The 21,842-nt window shown below is 35.9% G+C and overlaps 1 protein-coding gene across 5 annotated transcripts in view; it reads left to right on the forward strand.

The window, feature by feature from the left end:
• Positions 1-21,842, forward strand: part of LOC131067664 (uncharacterized) — a 97,921-nt gene that overhangs the window by 47,929 nt on the left and 28,150 nt on the right. For all 5 annotated transcript variants that reach the window (XM_058002781.2, XM_058002778.2, XM_058002780.2 and 2 more), the window contains 2 exons: positions 1,047-1,088; positions 1,384-1,467. In XM_058002781.2, coding sequence (XP_057858764.2) covers positions 1,047-1,088; positions 1,384-1,467 — 126 coding nt within the window. The remainder of the gene's footprint in view (positions 1-1,046; positions 1,089-1,383; positions 1,468-21,842) is intronic.

Consider the following 21,842-nt stretch of genomic DNA (forward strand, 5'->3'; position numbering starts at 1 on the left):
GTAGTATCAATTTTTTTGTCGTGATTTGGAATACTGGATTCTTGGATAATTTTATTATATTTCAGTTTTCACAAAGCAGATGAGTTTGCTGCTTTTGCTGCATATTTAGATTGCTAGGAACCTCCTAAGCCACATTGCTTCACATAATGTCTGAACTCTGAAGTAGTGCCCTGCACTTTCCTTTAGGGAATATAGTTCAACGTCGAATGTCTGCTAGGCCAAGGAAAAAAGTAAGTCTTGAATTCAGGTTTCTCTAAATATATTACCTAGGCCTTTGATGGATTAGCAAGGCTTGATTTATTACAAGCTTAGGCAAAGCGTCAAAACACAGAGGTACAAATTTGAAAAATATATTATGAAAATGGTAAAAAGTTTCCTTTTGGGCTTTACATAGGGAGATCTCATACATGAATAAGCAAATGGCCTGGTGATGACCTCAAAAACAACCTTTATCTTTATTAAGCTTGGACATTAAGTCTTGAAAAAAATTCAAGTAACTTGATCTCTCCTTCAAAGCAAAATTTATAGTTATTATTGAGGAAGATCACCAACTTTGGGAGTGAGTGACTATATATGGAAATTTTATATTTTATGGGGAATTCTCACTATACTATTAGAGTGATAATATGCTAACATTATTCTGCCTATGTCTACTATTGTGAATTCTCACTATCAGGAATTTGACCATCACCATTTTTATCTTTAGTTGGACCATTGTTCTCTTAATAAAAAGTTTCATATCTTTCTTTTATTTCATTTTCTTTACCTCCGCTGAAGCCTAGGTTTCCTTATTAAATGCCCGTGACTGGGTGTAAACTTGCATTAAAATTGTAATCTAGAGTTCCACAGACCAAACTGTTATGGCATGTTAAATAAATAGTCTAAGATCTGACTACTTTTTGTATTTGGTTGTTGCATTCTATATACCATGCAGTGTCAAATTTTTCTTATGGCAAAGAAACTGTGTAAGAGTTTCTACTGAACTGATTCTTAGCTGGTAATATTTATTGATAAAGCAATTCTTACATGATCCTTATTGAGTGCAGATCTTTATTGGAGGGATTTCACGCTTACTTTCTTCTGATAAGGTGAGGCTGTCTACAGTGCTTAGATTCTGAGACTTTTAGTCAAGTAGGGATACTTATGGACTATTTTCTAGGAAGGGATCTAGGGAATTGTTTTACAAAGTAAATAGAATACCCATACTTGTGCCACACGGGGAATATACAATATGCAAAAGCAATGTAGGTGTTTTGCTTCCATTTGAGAGTAAGGCCCCCAAGGAAATCATGGCTATGCTTGGATTGTTAAATAGTTAAATTAACTTTTTTTACTACAATTTTTTCTATACTTAGTTGAGTTTGTTAATGATAATCTGTTTAGGTCAAAGAGATTGTCACTGCATTTGGACAGCTGAAAGCCTTCCGCTTGGAAGTTGACACAAATGAAACTTTTGCATTCTTTGAGGTATGCGAATTTCAGACTTGGCTTTGCTAATGTTGTATGTTTAATATGGAACCAGTTCTTAGATGGCATGGTCTGGCCTTTTTTGAGCCTGACTTACCAATTTCCACTATGTTCTGCCAAAATACTTAAGTACTTAGTTCATTTGTTTTGCGGAGAAGAAGGTTGTTTTGGTACTTAGTAATGCTCTTCTCTTGTACCTGACTATTTTTGTTTCTTTTTTTGTTGTTTTCTCTTAACTTTCACTTTTTCAATATGTTAGTCTGGATTTGGAAAGTTAAAGAGGGAATAGATCATACATGAGAGAATATATCTGACTTAGCTAATGTCATATGAAAATATTTGTCTTGTGTGCATAAAGGGGTGTTTTGTGGAAACTGAAATTCTAATGTCTACATGGGTGGTAACTGTCTTAACCTAATTATTTTGGTTTGCTGATTGGCAATAGTACTCTGCCAGAGCTTGACTTTCTTTTTGTTGTGGAGATGAAAAGTTTTATTTCCCATTTCCACGGAAACATTTGTTCAACTCAAGTTGATTTCTATCATCATATATTGCTAGTTAAGATAATGAAGTTACAGAGTAGTTGTGCAAGAAATCAAATTTTTAGTGATATAGGATGCTGAGGGTGACTGTGGGGATCCAGGAAAGCATCATGCATAGAAATTATGAATATCATTGTAAACATGTAAATTAGTATGAGAAAAAAAGATAACATTGGCAAGTTTTATCAAAAGATGGTTGGAATATACAACTTGCAAAGGACCACATAGATAAATTTTAATATATTCTGCAAAAGAAGCCTCAGAATTTCTGAGTGAATGAAAGTTATGGGAGATTTTCTTTTGGTCATGATTATGTGATTTGTAATTAATAATTATATATTAGACCAACCACTTATTATGAGTATCAGAATTTTCTTAGATATTTACTTATCATAACCCTTTATTTGCAACGGGTTGCGAATGTACCCGTCCTTAGATCGCAAGAACTCATTGCCGTTCTTGTTTCTGGAGGATTACATTTGGAAATCTTGTACAATGACAAAGTTTACTTATAATTATCATCTCTTTTAAGTTTTCCATGTATGGGTCATGTTAATATTCAATTGAATGGTACATTTCATTTTGAAGGTTCTGTTACATATTCTGATCTCTCTGGCTTACTTGTGAAGCAATATTGCTTGAAAAACTTAGAATGCTAATAGTCCTAGACCATCTTTACTCTGCAGATCCCTTATGTTTTCCTTCTATCATCATTATTCATCTAATATTAAGTATAAACTTGTGAGAAATAGATAAATGATAATGGCTGATAGGGATGGCTTGAAACACGTACAAGCTAAATTTCTAAAGCTTTTAGATTTGTAAACTGCTTTATGGGATTATTCCTGATAGTTTCTTTAAAATTAGAGTATGGTCGATGTATAAACACCACAATTATATTTTATAGTGCTGAACAACAGTCTCAATTATTGCTGTAGTGTCTAAATTTCTCAGTTATTAATTTGTGATATTGAGGGAAAGAAAACTATTGCTGCTATTATTCTAATACTTATATGTTAAATTCTGAATACTTTTTGATGGTCGGAAGCAATAGATTTTACTATTTTAGCTAGATTCTTTGACTTGTAATATTGATTCGTGGAAGCTCTGGATTTTGGTTTAGATGCTTTACATTTATATTGGTGGCGTCTTATATTTCAATAGTTACATGTTGTTCTACTTGCAGGGTTGCGAAGTCTCTTTGTTTTGTCTTTCTCTTTGTTAAAACTGAATGTAATGGTAAGCATTTGATACGTTGTGTGTTAAAGTGTAGACTGATGGATAGTGAATCATCTGCTGTCTCAGCAAAGACATGCTATATGGGGAAATGTCAATTCTCAGGAGCAGTGTGCGGATATAATTCACGTGGAAGGTTTTAATGGTATAATTCTCAGTGGTTTATAAGGCAACCTAATATTTTTTGGACATCATTATGATCATGTGGAGCCTATCATGCTTGAGACATTTTATTTTATCTAATACACTAAGCATTCTTTTTACATTTTGTGTGCATAATGATAAAGAACTGCAGAAATCTGATTGTTGCAAACTTGCTCATTGTGTACTCGAGTGCAATGATCCTTAAAATGTTGGTTGGCATCCAACATGACTTGTGTAAGAAATTGGTGACCTTTTGGTGGTGATTTAATACTATAGCCACTGATACTTTTCAAAGTAGCATAATGAAGAAAATTGTATCTGGGATTTTGCTAATGTAGTTTATCAGGGCAGATAATTGCATTTAGAATAATAACTCTTCTATTATCTGCAGTTGAGAATATCAACACTTCAACTCCAGATAAAAAAGCATAATAGAACTTAAATGATGTACAAAATAGCCTTTTGTCTTCAAGTTCTGTGCAATCCAACATATTTAAGCAATCAGTTGTAACCAGTTCAGTGAGCTCACTAATTTCTGAGAGCTTCATTTCGTCGTAAGAGTCAGTGCCCTCATGACTCCGATATGATAAAACTATATATATTTAATACCATATAATAATATTTGATGTGCTTGTCAATGTTAAGCAATCAGATTATAACAGACTGTGGATAAACAGTAACTGCAATGAAAACACAAGACAAAACACACCAATACCTTGGGAAAACCTCCCTCTTGGAGGTGAAAAACCCAGCCTCAAAATTCAATATGTATTATCTCAAATGTAGGCAATTACAAGGCAATGAACTTATCTCAGATTGCTGTCCAATCAGCAAGGTAGCAGATCAGAATCTTTCTTTACACAACAATGAAGATTGCAGCCCTTATCAACAGCAGATAGCTAAAAGAAGATCAACAATGAATTCTCATACAATGTAGACCAATTCACATGTTCCAGCCTTCGCTTGGGAGTCCTTTCAGATTTGTATGGATATCCTTATAATTCGCTCAAGGAAGACTTTGACCAGATTCGCACAAGAAGAGTCTTCATCAAATTCGCACAATGAACTTGACAAAATTCGCACAGGATAGAGGAGTTCGCTGAGCAGATTGAATTCGTATGAAAGATGATTATTAATGTCTTCATTTGATGTTTGTTTTATATCCATCCTTTGGCGCCAATCACCCAAGTTGGCTTGCATATGATATTAATTTATTTTTGTCTTACATTGCTATTTTCTTTACATCATTTTCTTTTGCCTTTACATTACATGTGTTTGGGCCCAGCTCTAAACAGTTCGAATTGCATGAGAGATAATACATATGAATTTTAATTGTCATTGACAACATTAAAATTCAATAATCAGGTATCCGAGCTAGCTACTATTTCCAACACTCCCTCTTAGCTAGGGAGGATAGCTGCCATTTGTCATGATCTAGTCATATGACCTTCATCTTGCATTGCCCGCAAGGATGAATATATAAGCTCCATAGAGTGTACTTGCAATAAAACACATAAATATCATGAACTCATTTCATGATGTCCATCTTGCATTGCCCGCAGAGGATGGATCCACCTTGCATTGCTTGCAGAGGGTGGAAGAGGTCTTACACCTCAGCCTTCTCCCAGAGAAGGATACAATGTCACCTTGCATTGCCCGCAGAGGGTGACTCCACCTTGCATTGCCCACAGAGGGTGAAAGATGCAAACTAAATTGCATCACTAAGATTGAGACTCCCTTTCAATCAATGCTGTGTTCTCCACAATTCCAAGCTTCTCTCTGAAGTACTCAAACTTCACTCGAGCTAGAGGCTTGGTGAGAACATCTGAAACCTGTTCATCAGTGCTGATATATTTCAGCTGGATGGCACCTCTTTGTGCAATATCACGAACATAGTGATAATGAGTTTCCACATGTTTTGACTTGTCATGAAACACAGGATTATTAGACATTTTAATACAACTCTGATTATCGCAATAAATAATATTGGATTCCCAAGGTTGTCCAAACAACCCAACAACAAGCTTGTGAATCCAAACAACTTCTGTAGTTGCCGCACTTGAAGCAATGTATTCAACTTCTGCAGTACTCAATGCAACTGAGGACTGTTTCGTACTGGCCCAAGAGATCATAGCGGAACCCAAGCTGAAACAAATTCCTGAAGTGCTTTTCATGTCAATAACACTTCCACCCCAATTAGAATTAGAGTAGCCTTCCAAATTGATCACTGTGTTGATTGGATACTTCAGCCCATAGCCAACTGTTCCACGTAAGTATCTCAGGACGTGCTTGGCTGCCATCAAGTGAACATGCTTTGGCTGGTTCATGAATTGGCTAAGCGCACTCACTGTATAGCAAATATCTGGTCTAGTGTTAACTAGATACATCAAGGATCCAATCAACTGCCTGTACTCCGAAGGATCTGCAAAATCAGAATTAGTTGCAGAAATACTCAACTTCTTCAAGTTAGTTTCCATAGGAGTAGACATAGGTTTACAATCCATCATACCAAATCTTTTCAATATATCAATAGTATACTTTTCTTGACTAAGTATAATCTCATTAGGCCTTTGACATACTTCTAACCCTAGAAAATAATGCATTAAGCCTAGATCTTTCATTTCAAATTCAGTAGCTAATTCTTTCTTACATCTATTGATAAGACTATCTTCCTCCGTTAGAAATAAATCATCCACATATAAAACCAGAATTAGCATTTCACCATTGAATATTTTAAAGTAAAGGTTAGGATCAACATCATTCTTACAAAACCCTAAACTAACCAAATACTTATCAATTCTTTCATACCAAGCTCGAGGAGCTTGCTTGAGGCTGTAGAGAGCTTTCTTCAGTCTGCACACATGAGTTTTATATATTATGAATCTCATAACCTTCAAGTTGTTCAATATAGACTTCTTCCTCAATAACACTGTTAAGGAAAGTAGTCTTTACATCCATTTGATGTAACTTCCAACCTTTGGCTGCAACAATAGCTATAATAGTTCTAATGGAAGTATATCTAGCAACAGGAGTAAATGTTTCTTCATAATCTATGCCTTCCTTTTGAGAAAAACCATGAGCTACAAATCTAGCTTTATATTTCTCTATACTACCATCAGTAGCATGTTTAATTTTAAACAACCATTTAGAAGAAACAACAGACTTACCTTTAGGTCTAGGTACAATATCCTAGACATCATTCTTGATGATGGATTGATACTCTTCGTCTATAGCTAATTTCCATGCTTGCTGGTTCATAGCTTCTTCTATGCTGGATGGTTCAGTCTCAATGATGTTGCACATCATTGCAACATAGTTGGAGAACTTCTGAGGTCTCCTACTTTCTCTGAAAGTACCACTAGGAGCTGCAAACTTTTCTGCTTCTTGAATTGTGCTCCTAACCCAAAGTGGCCTTTTCTTGTTAACTGCGATATCTCTAGGTCCATCAGTTGGATCCAGAGGCTCAGGAGAATCATCATGCTCAATAGGTTCAGGAGGCTCAATAGACTCCCTCCGAATCTCAGGGTTAGTATCAATATCCATATTTTGATTATCATTAACTTCTTTATCATTATCAATGTTGAGACATGGACCAGCTAAGACTCGAGCCTAGGACCTTCCATACGCTACTGGAGTGCTCTACCATTGAGCTACTGGCCCCTCTTGGACCAGTCCATCGTCGGTCCGAGTGTGGCTTATTTCCAACACCAACACCCCCCCTTAATCCACACCTCTCGTGTGCTTGGGGCTCCTAGCCGACTTGGCTCTGATACCATGTTGAGACATGGACCAGCTAGGACTCGAACCTAGGACCTTCTATACGCTGCTGGAGTGCTCTACCACTGAGCTACTAGCCCCTCTTGGACCAGTCCATCGTCGGTCCGGGTGTGGCTTATTTCCAACACCAACAATCAATAAGAGAACCTTTAGATTTCTTGAAAGCAACCTTTTCTTCAAAGGTGACATCCCTGCTTACCTCAGTATACCTTTGACTGGGAATGTAGATGCAAAATGCCTTGGCAGATTCACTATATTCAACAAGGATATCCTTCTTCCCGGAAGGCTCTAGCTTAGTCCTCTTTTCCTTTGGCACATGAACATAGACAAGACTTCCAAAGATCCTTAGGTGGCTGATATCTGGTTTGACTTCAGAGAAAGCTTCCTTTGGAGTTATGTTCTTCAGGACATGGTGAGGGCATCTATTCTGAATGTACACTGCAGTCTTGGATGCTTCGGCCCATAAGAAGGTCTGCAGGTCCTGATCGTAAATCATAGCTTTGGTTGCTTCAACGATGGCTCTATTCTTTCGTTCAGCTACACCATTTCGCTGAGGATTGTAGGGGTCGCAAAACTCCCTCTTAATTCCTGTCTCTACACAAAAGTCATTGAAGCCACTTGAGGTGTATTCACCTCCATTGTCAGATCTTAACACTTTAATCCTTTTGCCAGACATATTTTCAGCTAGGGCTTTAAATTTTTTAAACCTACTTAGCACTTCATCAGATTATTTAGATTTTAGAAAGTAAATCCAAGTCTTTCTAGAAAAATCATCTATAAATGTAACATAGTATAGAAATCCGCTAGGTGAAGGAACAAACATGGGTCCACATAAATCAGAATGAACAAGTGCTAATTTTTCCTTAGCTCTACTTTCACTTTTATGAAATGGACTTTTAGTGTTCTTATCTAATGCACAAGCTTTGCAAGCATCATCATGAAATTGACTAAGTTTAGGCATACTTTTAACCATCTTTTCAAGTGAAGGAAGTGCCTGATAGTGAAGATGGCCGAGCCTTCTATGCCATAGCTCGCTAGATTCAGGAGCTTCATGAATGAGTGCTCGAATGGGGTTAGCTGAAAGCTTATACAAACTATCATATCTATTTCCAATAACACGAGCAGATTTAATACTAGATTTCTTAGGCCATGCAAGTACTTTACCCTCAGAAAATGCTATTTGATAATCTTTATCTTCTAGGGCAGAAATAGAAATTAAATTCCTCTTAATTCCAAGAACAAATAAAATATCACTAAGATGCAAGGACATGCCAAATTCTAAATTTAAAAAAGTGTTACCAAAACCTCTTACCTAATACTGAGCATCATCACCAATTACCACATCAAGTCTGAGAGATGCTCTCTATATCCCGTGATGTGTCTGGATGCACCACTGTCTATCAACCAAGTGTTGCTATCGGCTGGCACATTGCTGGACAAGGCAAAAATGAAGAGGTAGCCTTCATTATCCTCTAAATCTGCAACTTCATTCAGGTTCGCTTCTCCTTGCTTGGGTAGATTCTGACATTCTTTAGCATAGTGTCCAAACTTATCACATCTGAAGCAACGGATACGTGAAAGATCCCTTGGCTTCTTCTTTGAATCGTAAGCAGCAGGAGATCTGAAGTCTCTATCTCTTTTGAAGTTGTTCTTCTTCCAATGATCACCCTTTCTTTTGACATGTTGAGATGCTAGCACATGATGGTCACCTCCATGAGTGCCTTTGAGCATTCCTCTTGCAGCTAGGCGAGATTCCTTTTAAATGCAATCAGACCGGAGGCGATCAAAGGAGGGAAATTCAGCTATTCTTCTTATGCTTTGAATAAATGGATCCCAAGAATCACGGAGACCATTTAATGCAATCATGACAACATCCTTGTCCACTACTTCACTTCCAATGGAGCTGGTTCTTCAATTCTGAAATTTTCATGAAGAAGGACATGATAGAATCTCCCTTGCTCATCTTGATTTGAAGAAGTTGCTGCCTCAGAGTAAGAGCCCGATTGATGTTATTGATTTCGAACATTCCTTCTAGGTGTTTGAACATCTCCTTGGCTGAAGATAACTTGGAGATGACAGGAACAAGATGATCCTTAACAGAATCAATAAGAAACTCCTTTGCCTTAAGAGAATTCTTCTTGAACTGCTTTAACTCATTTGGATCTGAGGGTTCAGGCAGATCCTTGTCTTCCACAAACTGTAACAGCTCAACCTCTTCAAGGGCAAGAAGCACACGAACTTTCCAAGAGGTAAAGTTGAGAGCACCATCAAGTTTGTCCTCAACCTTCAGTCCAATAACCATCTTGCAAAACTAAAACAGCAAACTGAAAGTGAAGGATAACCAATAATCTGATTTATAATGAACCTAAAGCTCTGATACCATGTTAATTTTAAGCCATCAGGTTATAACAGACTGTAGATAAACAGTAACTACAATGAAAACACAATACAAAACACACCAATATCTTGGGAAAGCCTTCCTCTTGGAGGTGAAAAACCCAGCCTCAAAATTCAATATGTATTATCTCAAATGTAGGCAATTACAAAGCAATGAACTTATCTCAGATTGCTGTCCAATCAGCAAGGTAGCAGATCAGAATCTTTCTTTACACAACAATGAAGATTGCAGTCCTTATCAACAGCAGATAGCTAAAAGAAGATCAACAATGAATTCTCATACAATGTAGACCAATTTGCATGTTCCAGCCTTCGCATGAGAGTCCTTTCAGATTCGCATGGATATCCTTATAATTGGCTCAAGGAAGACTTTGACCAGATTCGCACAAGAAGAGTCTTCATCAAATTCGCACAATGAACTTGACAAAATTCCAACATGATAGAGGAGTTCATTGAGCAGATTGAATTCGTATGAAAGATGATTATTAATGACTTCATTTGATGTTTGTTTTATATCCATCCTTTGGCGCCAATCACCAAAGTCGGCTTGCATATGATATTAATTTATTTGTCTTACATTGCCATTTTATAAATTACATCATTTCCTTTTGGCCTTTACATTACATGTGTTTGGGCCCAGCTCTAAAAAGTTCGAATTGCATGAGAGATAATACATATGAATTTTAATTGTCATTGACAACATTAAAATTCAATAATCAGGTATCCGAGCTAGCTACTATTTCCAACAGTGCTTGCTGTTTAGAGTTAAATATTCTTTGTTATGAACAAGCTTTTCAGTTAGGATGCTCTTAAGTAAATTTGAAGGAATGCTTAAGAAATGGCCAATTTCAAAGTATTTAGAAGAAATTCTAAACCATATGATTGAATGCAAAATTGATGACCAGGCATTATCACTACTATTTTACTGGGGGAACATGCACAGCAGGGTTTGAAGTTGGATGATCATGATGCAGTGCTTTGCCTTACCACTAGACCATGAATCTTTTCCTCATAATGGCAATTGCTTTGTCTTATTTCTAGATCCTCCTGGACTCTTCGGGAAAATATGTTTTCTAGTTAATTGGTTTGAGTTTATAGCACAAAAGTGTTCTGTGACTAAATGATAGTATACAAGTTGATTCACTTGGAAAATGACGCACATCACATATGCTAAGGTGGAGCAGTAGATTAATCTGTGATTTGCTTTAGTTGTCACTAGGAGTTAGTTAGCATAAGTACCTTAAGTTTATTCCATCACACCCGACTTTCAATATTTTCTGCATCTTTCTACTATTTAGAAATGAGAATGCTATGTCATAAAAATTTCCTTTGGTCAAATCACAGTTGATTTAGAGAATTTTTTCGTTCGAAATCTGCAAGCTAACCATTTGTTTGTCAAAATGTAAAAATAATTCCTTGAGTAGCATTCAATATCATCTAATTAGAGGTCCTTACTATTGAATTCTCTCAATTGTCCAAGGGGGTTAAGATTAATTGGTTAAAGTATTGAGTGTGCATTGTGGAGACTCAAGTTCAAATCCAAAAGGGGCATCTAATATGGAATTCTAAGTTGTGACTCATGGCTTCCATAGTTAGCTTCTAGTGTGGAGATGGTTTTTAAATAAGTGGATTTTTAAGTTGTGACTCTTGGTTTTCCGTAGGTGGTTTCTCAAAAGGAGCTTTTATTAGTCTCATGGTTGTGCTTTCAAGAGCTTGTATTAGTCTCATGTGGATGCCCATATGAGTGGAATATTGTAAACTATTGGCAATATAAAAGAGAACTCTCTACCCATTTTCTCAAGATGATTTTTTAACTTAATGCTTTGATAAGGCTGTTATAAATAAACTTTATTTTCTTTATTTTAATTCCATGTTTCAAGAAGAAGAAAATTGGCCAGTTATTTTAAAAACTATTTGGTCATTTATTATCATAATAGACCATTAAAGATATGGCAATCTTTGAAGGTCAACCAAAGAGGTCTTCCATTCCTTGCCATTACATGAAATTTGCTTTCAATCTCAGATGCATCTCCATTTTCCCAGAGCATACTCTATACAGTAAAGCCTCATTCTTTCTGATAGCTGAGTGAACCCATTGCTTTACACATTTCATACGTATGTTCTCAGTTCACCTACTTAAAGAGGAAGGGAAAGGATGTTTCAAGCATTGATCTCTTGGTACAACATATGTTCAAGAAAATTAGTGCAATTATTTTACGTGTTCTCCTATGATTTTTCCAGAGACTTTAAAAGGAATGATATTAGCATCCTCCATGTCTTGAATTCATCACTTTGGTATTAATGTGCTTATGGTCACAGCATTCTTTTTATTTACATAAAAAGAATGATATTAGCATTTTCCATGGCTTGGATTCATCACTTTGGTATTAATGTGTTTTTGGTCTCAGCATTTTTGTATTTACAACTACCACACAACACTAGATCAATGATAGAAAAATACTTCTTAGTTAGTCAAGGATATTAATTGATTGTTGCAGTTTAGGGATTTCCAGAACTAATTTTGACATAGTGAAGTTACAAAGTTTGTTGGCAAACAAGAAAGAATTTGTAACTTGCAAAAGCTTATAAATTTAGTCACTAAGGATGAAGCTAGAGTCAGAATATTTTATGGAATGCTCTTTGGAGGAGTCCGTTGTGCAAACCAACTTGTGGGGAATTGTCTTGAAAAATGGCAAGGATAGGTCAACAAATCAAAGTATACAAAGATGGTTTCTTTTAGATAATTAATAAATAACACTTTATGGTGCATAATTTATAGTTGGTTGTAGAATGATTTCTCTAGTTGGAAGCACTAGTGAATAGATGATGGATTTAGATCAAAGATGATAACCCGAATAAACGAGTCCTATTTGTGAGAAGTAGTTTGAAGAGAGTGTGTTCTAAAATTTTCAATTAATTTGAATAATTATTGACAATGGATTCATTTAGAAGAGGAGGCTGTGTGTGAATAGCATATTAACTTAATGTAAATAAGTGGCACACATTCAATCAAATTAGTTGGAGAATTGAATATTGGGGCATTTGAGGCTTTAATACAATTATACAATTTTTGATGAGAGACTAGAACCAATCAAAGTGTAGAACTATGGCAAAATGTCAAATGGTGATGATAATTTGATGCCACTGGGGAAGTCGTTGACAACAAAATGCTACAAGAGATTTTATTTATTAATGACTGGGAGCAATTCAATGATTATCAATTGTAAGAGGCTGTTTGTGAGTTGCATATTAGCTTAATGCACTCACATGGATTCAAAGAATTAATGTTGGAGACTTAGTTGTAAGGTTCAATTAACCTCAATATGATATTTTAGAAGAGTTTTTGAATGCTTAGTTTTTAAGTTGAATTGATTGCAGTCATGGTCCTCTATGCATGTCATGCATACTTGCACCATCTCTTTTTCCTTGGTGTTGTCTTTTATCAACTTGAGAACCTAGGGGCGATGGATGTTGATGATGTTCTTGGCTTCTTCTACCATTAGTCTCACCTAATCAATTTGTCTATGCCCTCTAAGAGAAGGTAATGGCAATGGGTGGTGTAAGAGGTTCAAAAAATCTTGGGTGCCTCTCCTAAAGTACTCTACCTGCCACAACATATGCAGCCACATTATCAATTACATGTTGCACCACATTTTCAATGCCCGCCTCTAGCACAATCTCCTTTAGCATTATACTCAAATTCTCAAACATTTTTTAGTTGATTTGAGATGTCAAAGGACACCATGTGACCATTTGAAGCCACTAGAAGGTTGATGAAGGTGGTGTTACTTCCATTTGTAGACCATTTCAAAGTGTGGTGGATCAATACTTGTGCCATTGCCTCCCTTGGACATCCATTTTTTTATTGCATGTCTTGTTTGAAGCAATGACCCACTTATGTCATATGGAATGCGCATTTTGTTTCTTTTCCTTGCAATTATTGAAACCACAACCAAATTCTCTCAATATGCGCTGTTTGCCATGTTGAAAGGAAGATTGTTGTTTGACAAAAAAATAGTACAAGTAATATCTATTTTGTTGTGCTTTTCTTTGTTTCACTTTGTACTTCAAATGAAGACTATGATCCAAGGGTGTTTTGGGGAACAAAAAACCATTGTGATCAGATTCTATTTGAGCTAGATGAAGTGGATGTGCTGTGAATCATAGACCTAATTGGAGTTCACAACTCTATATCATGCAACATTTTGACATTCATGATTGTTGTTATGGGTGTGTTTGTCTTCATCCTCTCCATTTTCTTTTGTTTTGTCAATGCAAGATCCACTTTTATATCTCATTCTACCTCATTCTTGACATTGTGACATAGTTTGATGGTGCCTCCAACAATGTGTGAGGTGGTACTTTGTAATGTCCCCAACTCCGCAATCTAAAGAAACATATAAACAATGAATTTCAACGGTTGATTCTTGGGTATGAATAATTTATCTAGAGTATAATTAGCCAAATTCACTTAAGGTCATTTGTGATCAATAAGCCAATTCCCATATTTGGTTCCTAATGAAATCGAGAGGACTAGCTACCATAGGATGCCCGTAGCGCTTATCAGGCCCAAGGGCAGTACACTCCCCCTTGGCCCAACTGTCAGTAGACCCTTAGTCAACTGCAGTGGGTGGCCTACCTAACAGAGGCCTAGTTCTTGCTATCCCTGTTGCTTAATTCCTCATCTATCTCACTAGGTTTGGATATGCAATTGCCTTATTCATCACCTTGGTAAAATCTTAGTTCATTCCTACTAGTCCTTAATTGAATAATGCTATTTATTCTTCAAATTATACATGTAATCTGCTTAATTAATTTAGCACATGTAGATGTATTCATATTGTATACCCATATATATATATATATTAATATATTATATTGGTTTTCATTATATAATTTCCATTCATGTAAAAATGTATTTTAGCCACATCTAAATATATATAATTATATTGAATTAACAGCTACATAAATTTATGCATCTATGAAATAAATACTTATCTATTTATAAGCATGTAACCCCATTGATATATGAAATTATTACTGCAGATCTAAATAAGTGCGGTAAGTGTCTTACCTGTGTCTCCTACCTTTCCTTTATCGCTCTCCCTTTTCCTCTCGTGCCTTTTTCCCGTGCCCTTCCTTCCTTCCTGTTTGCACCTTAATACCCGTGGGGAAGCGCTTGGAGTGGATACCTCCAAGGGACGTGGCCGCTGCGGTGAGTGGTAGTGACTGCTCCCTGTTCTAGCCGCAACCCTCTTGGCGCCTTTGTTAAAAGACATCGCCGTTTCAGGATGCGTTTGCTTTAAGGTAAGACGCCCTTTTTGGGTATAAGTTTTAATCATAAACTTTGTTAATGTAAATACTTTATATTATATGCGTTAGAATTCTAATTATAACGTATGGTGTTTTAGGGCATTATTCCATAATACTTATAAAGTATTTCTTGGATGATTTATATTTAATATCATAGTTTTATGTTTGTTTAATAATATATTATATGATAAATATAATGTTATATTATGTACCAATATGATAATTTATTTTGTATTGCGTTGTATGATAAATATATTATTATATTATATTATGTGTTAATATATCATGATAAAGCTTATTTAACAGTTAACATTAATTAAAAAAATATGATCAATATATATTAAAATAAAAACAAGGAGTCATCACCAATTAGGTTACAATAATAATGGAGAGTGGAAATGTTTTATTACAAAAATGTGGGATTATGACATACTTGAGGTGATTGATTCCTACGCTCACTTTTAGCCTACAATAGTTGAAAATAATAGTCCCAATAGTTAGTCTTGGTATCATGCTTTCAAGCAACATCCTTTCCTCTACTGGGTTGACTTCCACTACATGATGCAATTGTATGCTATGTGAAAGCTTGATATTCATAAAATCAGGAAACATATTTTAGTGCAGAAAAAATCATTTGAAATTAAAAAAGAGTGATATAAACCGTAAGCAACAATTTTATTACATCGTACACGACCTAGACTCAAGAAGTTGATTTTTGACTTGGACTTAGTCTTGGCCAAGACTCAACAAACTGAAAAAACCATGAAATATAGATATTTATAAGGATTTAAAGCATTGATTATGCACTCTTTAATAAATAAGCTTTGATGGCAATAAAATAATAAAATAGATGCTGTTTTGGTCATATAGACAAGTATACATTGATCACACAAGTACAAAAGTAAACTTTAGTTGAAGAGAACAAAGTAAACTTTAGTTGAAGAAAACAACATTTTTTAACTATATAAATATTGTCAAATGTAGACAAAACAAATAGATTATCCATTGCATAAAATAATATCAAAACTAAAAGTATAACTATTAGAGGGGCTTGCAACACTTGTCCAAACATCCGTAGGTGTGTGATAAGCCTTGCATGAGCATCTAAGATGGGTTCTCTATGTTGATGCAACCACGATATTTGCTTGTGTATGAGTGACACCAACATTAGAAAGGTTTGCTTATCCACTATCCTCTGATGGGATCCTTAGCCTTGTGTTAGAATTTGATTGTAGATCAGCCTCCTTTAGAGTGATGGGAGATACTTTGCCACCCAAGATTTGTTTGTGACATAAGTGAAGGTTGTAATGAACATAAAGAAGATCATTCAACCTTTGCACTAATAACTTCTTGGGCCTCTTAGAGTGTTTAAGCATAATGAACATAAAGAAGATCATTTAACCTTTGCTCTAATAACTTCTTGTGCCTCTTAGAGTGTAAGTGCTTAAACATACTCTAATTACACTTGAATTCTGAAGTGTTGCATGATTGCCCCAAGAAATGAATTGACTCCTCATAAGATTTAGCACGTTACCACCAAACCTCTCACCATGCATTTGAAATGAGAGAAAAATAAACTCATTTTATTGTTCAACTTCAAGTTTCAACATTATGTAAAAACAAATAGGTTTTAAATTTAGTATGCTTTTAATAGAATTTTTCTTGGCTGCAATGTTGTTTGAATTGCCTTACAAACATCTCATGCATATAGGTCCCCTTTCACAAGATTTTAGATCTCAATCTCAAAGACAATCTTTGCTTCAAACTAAGGATTTGGTTCAATTTACATTATGAATTTGTAGAGCCCATTCAATACCTTCTTATTGGCCTTGAGATTTGGGTGGAATTCAAATGTTGGATTTAAGAAATAGGCAGTTGCATGTAAGGGACCGTGAAGTTCATGGTGCCATTGCTATCACAATGATGCCCCGCATGGGATAATACTCATCTTCAACCCCACCATTGATAAATTTAATTGCCTCCTTGGCTCTATCGATACCTTAATATAAGTAGCCCATTGTAGGCTTCATCTCATTACCAACTCATAGGGTGACAACTAAAAGCTCTATGAGCTATTAAAGAAGGGAACACAAAAGTTATAAACAAATAGAAGTACTCTAATTGATCAATTAGTAAAATAACAAAAATAGAATGAAAATATGAACTTACATCTGTAATCTTTTTTGTTGGAAGTCAGAAGTCGTGCTCATTGAAAACCCAATTGATCATGCCAACCCTTGCATAGGTCTTAGCACATGAAGATGTAAACTACTCCTTGCTAACAAACAGCTTTTGATTGAAGCAAAGATTGAAACGTGATAGAATTTGTTGCAAAGCAGTTTATTCAAGTTGAGCTATCTCATCCTTGTGTGTGTATTTCTTCATTGTAATGTCCCTTTCCTAAGCACTTAAGTTTGGTGGACCATTAGCCTATTCAATAGGTTCCCATAGGCTAATAAGTTGGGTTAGGTAACTCATGATGATAGGTTGATTTAATAATGAAAGGTGTTTCTGTGAGCTCAGGTGGTTGATATGTCTGTAATGCTCTTTTCTAGAGTGGATTTGGATGGTTTTCCCATACTATTTTTAGTGAGTCAGTTCCAGGCACTGACTAAGCCAGTTGTCAATATTAGTATTTTTTGATTGGTCAGTGGATGCAGTTAATGATTTTATCTTGATATTTAGTATGGTCTAGTGCTTTTAAAATAACATAGCGATAAGTTATAAAGTTGAATTGAAGATTTAACTTTCTTGTTGTTTTAATTTATTTAAATAGGATTATGTGGGCTTCCAAATAGCAACATGAAGTGTTTAAATATAATAAAGGGGGGCTTTTGGGATGAGTGCCACTTAAAGGAGACAGAAGGTTTTAAAATAAAATTAAAAAGTGACTCCTTGGCTGGGGGTGTAGCTTTTGGGAGAGCTATAAAAGCAAGTTTTAAGAGCTCATTTCATATGCTTGCTTTGGATATTTTGAATACTTCTTTGCTGGTTGAACTTGTTCATCCCCTGGCTTTGTGACGATGAAAACCCTTGCAAGGCGCGTCTTCCACATTGGTGAGAGATCCAATTTGGAGGATTAATTGGTGGTTTCATACAGAGATCACAGTCGGGCTTATTTGTGAAGTTTCATATTTAGTTGTGCACATAGATTATTAAATATCAGACTTATAGAGGTCGATTTAAGGGAGTTTTGGGGTGATTGACTGCTGTTTGTATTTCTTTATTCTGGCCACACATCATCCCAAGCTGGCCATACATCATTCCTAGCTGGTCAAACTTGCCTGGGGGTGGCGTGAGGGTTTGGAGAGGGGGTCAATTACAGAATTGAAGGGGTTTGCTGCTGTTTGCGGACATCTTGGGCTTGCACACTCAGAGTTATCAATTTCTTGGCCTTGGGAGGTGAATATTGAAGGTGGCATCGAAGTCTACTAGTGCCAGTTTGCAGATTTCAGTGAAAAATTAGACTCGTACATTTCCAGATTTAATGGGTATGCTTGTAATGCACTTTTAAAGCATTTGGGCTATCTGGGTATTGTTTATGTTGATGTTATATTAAAACCTTAACTCTGAGAATAAATTGGAGTTATTCATTTTGTTATTTTGTGGGGTTTCCTGAATATTGTTGTTTTCTGAGTTATTTCATTGTTGCAAGTATAATTAATGTCAAACAAATCTTCTACATACCTCTCTACTTCCATAAATACACTCAAATAGAAGAAAAAAAAAACAAGGGTGTATGTTACTTTCATTAAGGTGAGGACCTAAGCATGGTTGTATATGTATTAACAAATTTTTCTAGGATGCTCCACACATGCTTTTGATCTATGGGATTTTGTTAAGATCATTCAATATAAGGTCAAGGCAATGAACAGCACAAGGATTCTAGAGTAGGGATAGGTGCCTATCCATAAGAAGTTCACTAACGACAACATAATTTGCTGCATTATTTGCAAATATGTGCATAACATTTTTCTCACCCTTTTTAGCCACAACCTCTTCCATCACTTCACAAATGAACTCAACACTTTTTGTGGTTTTTGAAGCAACAATTGAGTTAAGGAAAATTGTGCTACTTGAGGAAGAAAAAAGGAAATTTGAATTATTAATGTTCACTAATGCAAAAGTTTGAAATCTGAATTGTTAAGCCAATGGATTTCAGGAAGTAGGTCATACTTGAGCAAGAAACGAGGAAATTTAGCAATGCAATGTTCCTCCTATTCCTCCAACCATCAGTCATGATTGTGCAACCCTTATTTCATATCTAACGTTGCTCCTCAATTTTGACCTTTACATCGGCCACCATTTGAGTCAAATTAGAGCCTTTTTATCTCCTTATCATTAGGGGCCTTGAACCTTGCCTTATTGATAATAATGGTATCTACCATATTTAGCCAATAAGGAGACTTTTAAGGAAGAAAATAGACAAAATATATACTATAAAAAATTGAGTTTAACATTAAATTCACAAAGTTCAAAATCCCTAAATTAAAAAATTTAAAGCCAAAGAAATCAAACAAGATATTTCAAAACAAAAACAATAATTAATTATTTGGCTGCATGAAATAGAATGAGACAATAGAACGTTTCCCCTATTTCAATCCTCATGCTTTCAAGGGATCGCTGGGCACCTAGAGTAGTGCGTGGACAATTATATGAATTCTATCTAGATCAATCAACTCTAAGCCCAATGCTAGCACTCTGACTACCACTGCCTGTAATGTTCCCTTCTCGTTGATGTCCTTCCAGTGGTCCATTGGCCTATTCCTGAGACTCGTAGGCTATGTGGAATGAAGAATGAGGGTCAAACATTGATGAGGCGAGAACTTACTATTTTTAGTAAGTCAGGGGTTGGGCGTTTTGGTGATACTGTCCTACTGAGCTCTCGATGCTCTATCACTGGGTGCGAAGATCATGCTTTTCGGAGCAGTAGTTCATGACTTACTATTTTTAGTAAGTGGCAGTATGGCATATTTCTATTTTTGGCAGTGGACAGGGTCCTGATCCTGCAACAATTCAGTGGTCTTCCTTGCTCAGCTTCATCCTGGTTTTGGCAATAATCAATATTGGAGTCATAAGTGATATAATTAAATGTTATTTCCTTATCCTAAGGTTTAATATTTAATTAATTTGATTATTTTTACTACTGATTAATGACTATGGAAATTGCGCATAATGTCTCCTAAGTGCTAGACGAATTATTATTTCTAGAAAGGGACGCCATTTTTATAATGGGAGATATTATTTTATTCACCTAAAATATTTGCTAAGTCAAAATCGTGGTCTTGTGCTTACTTGGCATGATTTTTGACTTATGGTATGGGCGGCATTCTTGGTAAATGAAATGCAAATGGGAGAGTGGAATTTGGGTGCATTTGCGAGCAATTGCATTTTCGATTTGGTGGTGTTACAAGTTATAAATAAGAGCCTTGGGCTCCCATTTTGGTTATCTTATGAATTTGCATCGTTATGTTGCCGAATTGGCGATTGAAAAATCTGAGCTTCGAAGTGTGGCTTCCTAGCTAAGTCTCAGTTTCGTACTTGCAAGACAATACCTAGCTGTGTCCTTGTATTTCCAGTGCTGCTGGTGAGTGAGTTGCAGATTGTGGAGTGTTTTGTGTGGGATTGGAGTGTTTTCTGGTTGCTGGTCATGGAGCTGCTGAAACTATATTTTGCTCATACCTCTTGGCCTGACGATTCCATCATTCTGGGTATCGGCTCATCCATCTTTCTTGCCACTGGCGATGGATCTTGTAAGTTTTTAGCACCTTATGTTGAGTGTGGAATTTTATAATGCAAATCGAAATTCCTTTTGTTAGGCATTGGGTTTAGGGAGTGCATTGGGATGTGTGCAAAATAAATATGAGTGTTTTGATAGCTTCCTTTGGGTTTGTTTTCATTGTGGCTGGTGTAGTATTGGTTTAGAACTGATTTGGGGTGAATTGGGTGAGTAATGAGAGAGTTATGAGTGTTTTAGTGAATCCATAGTCTGCTGGTTTTTCATTTCCAGCCTGCAGATTTTGATTTTAGCAGAATTTCATGCTTATTATTTGGATGTTCAGCATCACTCTCCTCTCACGATCTTGATTATTGTAAGGTTAAGTAGTAGTACTACTAAACAATTTTGGCTTGTAAACTCTCATCCCGTTGAAAAGTGGAAGAGGCTGGCCTGCCGCCTATTTCAATTGAATTGTAATTCAGTCCTCCCGCTGCATAAGCGGTCGAGTGATGATTGATTGTAATGGTCCTCCCGCTGCATAAGCGGTTGAGTTGAGTTTGTTTGTAATTTCAGTCCTCTCATTGAAATATTGCGGTCGAGTGATTTGTGTCTTTGTGTGTTTCTCTTGGCTGGTTCACCGCCAAGTTTCTTGCTTTCCCGCTGGATAAGCGGAAGGGGCTGGCTTGTCGCCCAGTATTGTATTTCAATATTGTATGCTCTCGCCTTACCATATTGGGCACTTGGTGATCAGAAAGTGGAAGGGTTGCATTTTCCAACAAGCTTTGAGTTTATGCTTTCTAACCTTAACAGGTTATCTGTTTGTGGATGATTATTATTGGTCTAAAAAACAAAAAAAATATCTGGGATATTACACTGCCTTTGCCACTTGTGGTTGACAATCTATTGAATGGAGGCTAAGGAATTGAAGAACTCTTCATGAATGGCCGCCATCTCTTCTCTTTGCCTCCTTTTTAGTGTTAAGGTTTGATCAGATTTAGAGGTTATGGTATTTTAATTTTTCTATATAAGATATTGATCACAAAGCCTTTATAATTTCTTCTTGAATATTAACATATATGTATATGTCAATTTACAGAAATCATAATATCAATATTGATGATATGGAGAAGTAAACAATATAAAGAGATTGTAATGCAGATCGGAATGGTATATATAATGCTTCTGATGTATGCTTAATCCAACGATTCCAAAATATATAATTTGCTGTAACTTGTTTGGCACATTGA

This window comes from Cryptomeria japonica, chromosome 11 (genome assembly GCF_030272615.1).
Source record: "Cryptomeria japonica chromosome 11, Sugi_1.0, whole genome shotgun sequence".
NCBI classification, from domain to species: domain Eukaryota; kingdom Viridiplantae; phylum Streptophyta; class Pinopsida; order Cupressales; family Cupressaceae; genus Cryptomeria; species Cryptomeria japonica.